General features: G+C 40.0%; 1 protein-coding gene across 11 annotated transcripts in view; it reads right to left on the bottom strand.

Annotated features, from left to right (window-relative positions):
* Positions 1-8,220, bottom strand: part of GPHN (gephyrin) — a 369,172-nt gene that overhangs the window by 301,827 nt on the left and 59,125 nt on the right. For all 11 annotated transcript variants that reach the window (XM_019551529.1, XM_019551530.1, XM_019551532.1 and 8 more), the window contains one exon: positions 2,681-2,738. In XM_019551529.1, coding sequence (XP_019407074.1) covers positions 2,681-2,738 — 58 coding nt within the window. Of the gene's footprint in view, positions 1-2,680; positions 2,739-8,220 lie in introns of those variants that run through there.

Raw genomic sequence — 8,220 nt, 5'->3', positions numbered from 1 at the left:
GCAACCCCTCCCCCCCTTTTCCCCACTCTGTCCTTTCTGTACAATCTATAGCCCTCAATATGTACCACCCAGTCGTGGGATGAATCCCACCAGGTTTCCGTCAGCTGAAAAGAAGTGGACCAAAACAGTGTTGAATGAGGACACATGTAATAATTAAATCATTTCAAACACCAGCTGTATGCAAGTACAACCCCTTTGAAATGCTTTAAAACAGGGGCTGTCAACCGGGGGTACACAGACCCCCAGGGGTACTTGGGAAGGCCCTAGGGGGTACGCATGGGCAGGCAGGGGCGGAGCACTGCCACCCACCACCCCATGCCGCCACCTCCCAGGACCACGGCTGTGGCGAAATGAGGGCAGTGGGCCACACAGGCGCTGCCCAGACAGCTGGATGCAGAGGGGAGTGGGGAAGCTCGCATGTGGCAGCCACCACCTACCACCCTGTGCTGCCGCCACTCCATGTCTGGCCACCAAGGGTATAGTTATTGAAAAAGGTTGAAGCATCTGAAACATTCCAAAAGAGGACCTCTTTATTTGAGATATTATTTTACTGTTTGCTATGTCTCACCAGGGGAGGCAGGGAGCTGTCAGGTTGCAACCCAAGCAACACCTGGAGCTGGGCTTACATCTGGCTGCTCCCCTGCCAGACACCTGCCAACTCCAGGACCTACAGTCCTCTCTGCCTCTCCATTTGCCTGAGAGGGGGAGAAGAGAGGTAGAGGGTATTGGAGCCAGAGTGTCAGATTTTCAGCAGTGTGATTAGGGAGCCCCCCCTCCCCCACAACCTCTCTGCTCTACCTCCTATTCCTGTGCGGGGAGGGAAGAGAGAGTGAAGTACAGAGCCCCAGGTCACTGCATGCTTCTCTAGCACCCACTGGTTGGCATAAAAGGAGGCTGTTCTGTTTCTAAATGTTTCAGCCAGGAACTGCACAAGGATGTGTCCCTGACTAAAAGGTTTCCTTTAAGAAATGCTTTTAAGTGTGTTTCAGTCAGAAATGTTTCACTAATTAATTCTATCTACAGCCTTTTACCAGGTTTCAAGAGCAAAAAATTTAAAGTGCACCTTTTGTTCTTACACTGAAACTGAACATATACAACTGATTTGCTTTCTTATTTCTTTTTCCATTTCACTTATTTTACCCAGGGAAATCTGGCAAGTCAGTTTCACTTTCCATTTCTCATACACTAGCAAAATGCCACTGTTTGGGTTTCCAAAATTGAAGGAGTTTATGAATTTAAAAAAAAATGGTGCTATTTTCCAAATCTCATGAAAAAAAAATTAATCATTTCTCAGATTTGCAATTCATGTTTCTTTTTTTTTGAGAATATGAAATATGATACTAATTTTCAAAGAAGGGAGACACTTAGGTTCTTTAGTGGTGGCAAACAGATTCTGCTATCGTGTGAGAAGGTACAATTGCAGGGAAGTTGTATTTTATTACATTAAGTATGAACTTGGTCTAGAATGCCTGATATTTTAATGCTTTTGCACACTGTGAAGTCATAACTGGCTCAAATGGTTATACAATCTAATTATTTGATTTATTTGTTTTTGTAGCCATTTTTAACTCACTTTGTAAACCCTAAATAACAATAAGTGGTGAAAGGCAATGGGATAGTCAAGTTGATTATTTCTTAAGTCTCACAAAATATCATTACAACACCAGTTACACAGGCACTGCTAAGAGCTATGTCCATATTTTAACCTAGGGTAAATCTACATCACTCCATTGAACAAGAAATAACACAAATGGCTATATTTTTTTTCCTTGAGTGTATTTGGTTTGACTGAATTCTGCTACAACCTGTTAATTGAAAAACTATCATCCATGGAATCAAAGAATTCTTGGACCTTCTTTGTGTGCCCACTATTTCCATCTATCTCTTTTTAAGATAAAAAGAAAGCACTGCTAAACCTACATGTACTTTTGATTTCAGAACAAATGTGAACACCAGATTACATATTTGTAAAAGTTTAAAACAGATAAATCTTTTCAAAGTTAGATGTCTACAGTTACACTCCTGAATCCATCCTGAGACTTAAATTACATGACTGCTGGACATCAATAAAACCTAACAAAGTGAATGGGCGCTAAAGGTAATCAGCACCTCTGAAAATCAGGCTAGGTTTATTTTAGGTTTCTAAACTTGGATTCAAGAATCTAAATAGACACTGGGCTGTGCAAAGTTTGGCCATAACCTTGGATTGATACTGACTGTATGATAAAAGGCCCCAAACATTTTGAATAAAGGTGTCAAATGAAAAACTGAAGGGGAAAATGTGACTGTGGTACTTAGATTCCTTTAGGCTGATTAAAAAAAACTGGCCCTATAGAGATACAGCTAAATGAACATATTCAACATAATTAGTAGTTAGGGCTTAAATAGAAAAGGGGACTTTAGAAGTGTATGGGAAAGAAGAAAGGTTCATTTTTATCTTCATGCCGTTCTTTAATTTCAGAGACTGCTCTAGATAGTTGGTTAAGTCATTTATTCAATATTTAAGATGATTTTTTTTTTTACTATTTTCAATATTTATTAGATAGAGTATAAAATGAAGACCATACATACTCTGTGCATTTCAAAGCACAAAACAAGGGTTGCCTTTTCCTTGTAACAAGTTGGGTATTCTCTCCAACAAAACACTCCAGAGTGTTGAAAGACAGTAGTTATACTATACCTTGATTTCTTCTATTTCGTCTGGCACTATCTTGTATGCAGATATAGTCCCACCCAACCTGAAATTGGGAGAAGAAAATATTCTCAAAATCAATAACACAAAGTATGGACTGTGTTAATTCTGTTGCTGCTAGATCAGAGACAAATAAAGCCATCTTGGCATTTTAGTAGTTCAGAAAACTTTTCTGTCACTATCCAAATAAAAATCTCCCGTAAGAAGTCAAAACAAGCATTAGAAGCAAGGTATACTTGACTAGCCTGAAAGGTAAAAAGTAGGTCAACCAAGCAGAAATTATCATCACTATGGTTTTATTTTTTACTTCAACTGTCACTAAACATTGGATTCCAAGATTTATTTATTTATTTATTTAGGCATGGATGAGTTTAACTATCTTAGTGCTTGTCACAATTTTACTTGGACAGCTCCATCAATTTAAAGGTGTTTCTAGTAAACTCTATGTTGAAATGTGCTTGAATGCCTTGGAGGATGAAAACCTCTAATTATGAATACATGTACTGTACAGTATAGGTTGTTGTTGTGGAAGCTTTCTTCCCTCTCTAGGTATATCTACAGTGAACAATGCAGTGTCATATATAGATACCTGAGCTCTCTCTAAAGGTATGTACAGAAGTTGCTTTTTTCGCCATTTAAAGCACTTTATTGCCATAGCTTAACAGAAATGCAGTTTTATGGCACTTTAAAAATGGGTATGGTCCTTTAAATTAACTCTTGTTAAATGAGGTATTAAATTTGATGCACTGTATTTTACAGTACTTTAGCAATCTACCGTGCTTTAGGACGCAGAAAGAAGTGACAATTTTTGCCCAATCTGGCTACACAAAGTGGTCTATAGCCATAACCAAACATATGTGCATGGCTGCAGACTGCTTAAAAAATGACCACTTGGGTGTTCAGCTGAAGACATTTCAAAACAGAGCATCTTTTGTAACTTGTGTCTGTGCTGCCTTCCAGCCTGTTGCTGTTTTCAGAATAAGAAGGGGGAAAGGGAGTGGAGGGACTTTGGTCTGGGATTTTTTCAGCCACTGCTGGAAGGTGGGGCATGTGTATTGGAGCACCCCATGCTCCAGCTCTGGCTGAAGAACCCCTAGATTGAGCTCCCTCTGCTCCCTTCTCCCCCCTCCCATTTGAAAACAGTGCTGGGGAGCAGGCAGGGAGGAGGAGCCATTGTTAGGAGAAACTGGCTACAGGCTGACAGACAGCAGCTGCATTCCCCTCCCCCCTAGAACCAAGAGTGAACTTCTTTTTGGTCTAGGGGATCATAACTCAGAACACTTTCTGCAAAGCATTCTCAGTTATAGCAGGGAGCTACACTTCTGTCTGTGCTCTTAAGTAACTTCTGTACACTGGTCAAATATCTGATCAGTGGAGAAGCCCCAGGAGGCTGCACAGCACCCCATGTCTCCTAGCCTGGGAAGTGCAGGGAGGCTCAGAACCACCCCTACACCTGACATTGCACTTCTGTCATGTTTAAAAGCACTGTGCTGTAATTCTATAATGCTATAGAAAGTACTCTAAATTACAGCACTGTAAAACGTACACAGAGCACTTCTGTACACACAGCAAGAGGTCAATGAGGTAACCAGATGCATATAGCCATGTAAATGTGTAGCTCTGCCCTGGCTAATTTATTACTTAGCAGCCAGAGCTCCACACTAAAAGCAGCTAGATTGCTTTTGGTACCCAAGCTACATAGCATTGTATTGTATGGTGTAGACATGCTCTGCCTCACTACTACCTTACCTTTCTCAGTTCTGAAGTCTATACACTATTTTTTGAGATGAGAGGAACATTCAAGCTTTGTGACCAATTAAGTTTCAGGACTCTTATCATGCTGTCAGGTTATTTTCCCCTTGTTGTGATGGTTTTTGAGACATGTACACCTTTTCACCATGAACAGACCTGAGAACAAAGACTATTATTTTTACTTTAATACTACCTAAATTACAATTCATATAAAAAGACATGATAGACCTGCCCTGGGGAGCTGGAAAACTAATTTCACACAAAACTCCAAGAAGGAAGAGGGAAGCTGTATCAAGATAGGATGGACTGAGGTAACATGAATATGAATAACACATTTATTCCACAAAGGGTGGAATGGAAGGGCAGGATGGTGACAGAGGGGTCATTTTTAAACAATGGCTACACAGAATTGATAGGTAGAAAACTAATAAATCAATACAGTAAAATTAGTTGATCTGTTTGTTTCTTCCAAGATCAGCTCAGCGCTTTCTTTCCTGTTGGTTCCTGTCAATGGAATGTATTTCCTAACCTGGTCAATAAAAAGCCACTACCCCTTATTTTCTGTTCATTATTTTTTTAAGATCCAATACCAAACCCATGGAAGTCAAAGTCTATTTTGATCAGATAACTAATAAACGCTCTCAGACAGTAACCGCATTAGGTGATAAAAACCTTTTACCACTACCAGCATATGCCATATTTGAAATACAAATGAAATATTTAAAGCTTCCATATTGCACAATACAGTGCCAAGGTAGTATTCTTTTGCGCCAGCACTTCTATACTGGTGTACATTAGAAGGTATGTGAAAGAGCACTTCAAGTGCATTTCACTCTACAGACAGTCATCAACGCAGGAGTTGAAAAATTAATTTTTTTCAACTACCACATAGAAGTGTTTCTTAAGCAGCTGGCTTTTTTCCCCCTTCAAGTCTCCATAATTTGAAATTTCTACTTAGAAAGCTGATAATTAAAAGTCCTTAATGGTTTTGTCCTTTTATAAACAACTATTTTCTTATAATTTTTATCAGGTTTACATATCATTGACATTAATATTTTAGAATAAATCATTAAACATGCATTGACAAACATTATTTTGTTTAGAAAAAACAACATGGAGTTGCATAATAATCAAATGTCCCTATTGAACAGGAGGTAACCATACTACAGCAAGAACTTCTTCATGCCACCAAGTTGCTTTTATTAAATTTGAGTGAAACTGCTGATCCTATCTATATTCCTCAAACCAAGCATAAGTATGAAATGCTATTATCAAAAACACTGTATGTGTATGCCCTTTTTTTGCAGGCAAATGTGTTTTGAGCATTTGTTACTATCCATTCATTCCAATGATTTAAGTATCTACTCATCTTCAGTGTGTTTTGTAGCATAACTGAAAGATTGAATTTTCTTGTATATCTTCTGTATTCTTGGGAAACATTTCCCTAATTTTGGGCTATTTTTCTCTTTCCAAGAAGACTATCACTTATCAGCAACATGACAGCTACAAGAGTAGTACCAAAGGATCACTTGGGAATACATACCTGACAACCTGTAATATTTGGTTACATATTGCACCCCAATATTCTCCAGTGATTAGACATGTTCACCATATACATATACAATTTCCATTCCCATACTTCCAGTATTCTGCAGAATTCAAGCCTGATATATTTTTAACCTGATTGCCCTGAGGTACCAATGAAGCAATATCTTAAAGATTTCTTTTATTATAATACAAGCTGAGGTTGCTGGTTCTTTTTAACAGATGTCTAGTTTTTGGGTTAATTTGTCAATTTAAATCTTTTTTACTGACATGTTAAACATAGACTTTTCTTTGCTAGGAAAGCAGCCTGCAAATGTCAACATAAATCAGTTAACCTTCCTGCTTCCTAGTCAGCCAGAAGCTATCACTTAAAATTCTGTATAGAACAATTGTTCAAAAAAGATCATAAATATAATACCCAACTTGAAAATATCTGTGCACAGGGCATATAGGCTAGTTATACTTCCAATTTCTCAATAAATTAGAGAAGTCTGTCTAGCAAACAGCTGAACAAAAAGATGTATTCCATAGCTCTCTCAAATCTCCGGTTCACGTTGGGCGCAACCACACGTAAATTTAAACTGGCTTAAATTCAATGTGCATTAAACTAATGCAAATTAAGATGGTTTTGGCAGGTGTCTCCATGTGGTGGAATTTGGGACTAACCTTAGTCCCAAGTCACTTCACCTTGCCAAGTGCCCCTGTGGCCACCGGGGGCAGCTCCAGCTTCTGGACTCAAGGACGCCAGCACCTGGCAGCCATGCTGAAGAAAGAGCCAGATGCCAACATTTGGAAGCCGTCTTGGAAACATACCCCTGCCCTCTAATCCCTGGTCAGCCCCTTTCCTGCCCAGAAGCCAGGTGCCCAGCAGCACGCGGTAACTCCCTCCTTGCCCACCCTGCCTTCTTGCACCAGGACTGCCCCTGCCCCTGCCAGTGACACCCAGCACCCTGCTGCTCCAGCCTGGCCCTTGCCAGTGACAACCAGTGGGGTGCCTGGCCCCAGTAGGCAGCCCCATGCCCAAAACCCAGGACAGCCACACACCCGCCAGCCGGGGTCAGGGCACCGGCTGTGGGAGGCCCTGGCTGATCTCTTCTTCCCACACATCCTGCTCCAGCCCACCTGGCCTGCCACCCCCAGCACCACTCTCAAGGCATGAACATGCTTCAAATAAAAAAACTTTACTACTCTCACAACACCTACCCCCATTCCTCCCCCAGCAACAAACAGCACACCTCCACCACCCTCCCCACCTACCAACAATAAAAAAGCCATGTACAAGTGGCAAACTATATATTTGATACTTGGTTTGGGCAGGTATCAAATTTAGGCTCACATAGCCTAAAATCACCATTTTTAAGCCACATTAAGGGCACACATGTGTAGACACACACCCTTAAAGTGGCTTAAATTGGGCTAACCTGCATTAAATAACCATGTGTAGACATGTCCCTTTTTAGTTAAAATCTGGATTGTTTGAAGTAATGCAACTGGCATAGGAAAAGAAATCACATCATCTTTTGTCCTGAAACCACTGAGAACTGCTAAAGCATATGCATGTTAAGGCTGCATCCTGCAATGAACGACTTGCAATTCTTGTTGAAAAAAATCAGGCTAAGATTCATAGTAATAAGTTCTGTGCTTGATGGTATTTGTGGGATTTGGTCCTTATTTCCCATGCAGTTATGTTCTTCTCCCTGGATGTGCCAATACGGTTTCATTCATTTCATGGAGAAGAACCACTGAAATTGATAATGTGGTTTTGGAACTATCATTTTGTTAATTAATGTTCCCCCTGCGGGCTCTGCAGCAGAATAGCACTAATCATTTTCTGGGTCCTATAGAAATGGAAGCCATTTAGAAAAAGAATTTAATGGCACACCAGTGGAGAATTATAAAATATTTATACAGATAAATTCTCTGTCTATTATTTGTCTTAGATTTTTTTCTTTGAATGAAAAGGATTTACAGACAGGTACATCATAATGAAATACAGCTTAATTTATTATGCATTGTGCTTTTTTGAATAAAAACAGAGGAAGAAAGAGCAGTTTAAATATGCAAGATCTCCCCCATGTATTCTGCTTATATATTTCTCTGCAAACTAGTCACCTTGAAAAATGTGTACTGTGTCACCTTGAAAAATGGAGTACTGCGTCCAGTTTTGGGCTCCACAATTCAAAAAGGATGTGGAGAAGCTTGAGAGAGTCCAGAGGAGAGCCACGCACATG

This window comes from Crocodylus porosus, unplaced genomic scaffold, assembly GCF_001723895.1.
Source record: "Crocodylus porosus isolate Cpor-Errol unplaced genomic scaffold, CroPor_comp1, whole genome shotgun sequence".
Lineage (NCBI taxonomy): Eukaryota > Metazoa > Chordata > Crocodylia > Crocodylidae > Crocodylus > Crocodylus porosus.
Note: the sequence above shows the minus strand (reverse complement) of the source record. Positions and strands in the feature narration are given on the sequence as shown.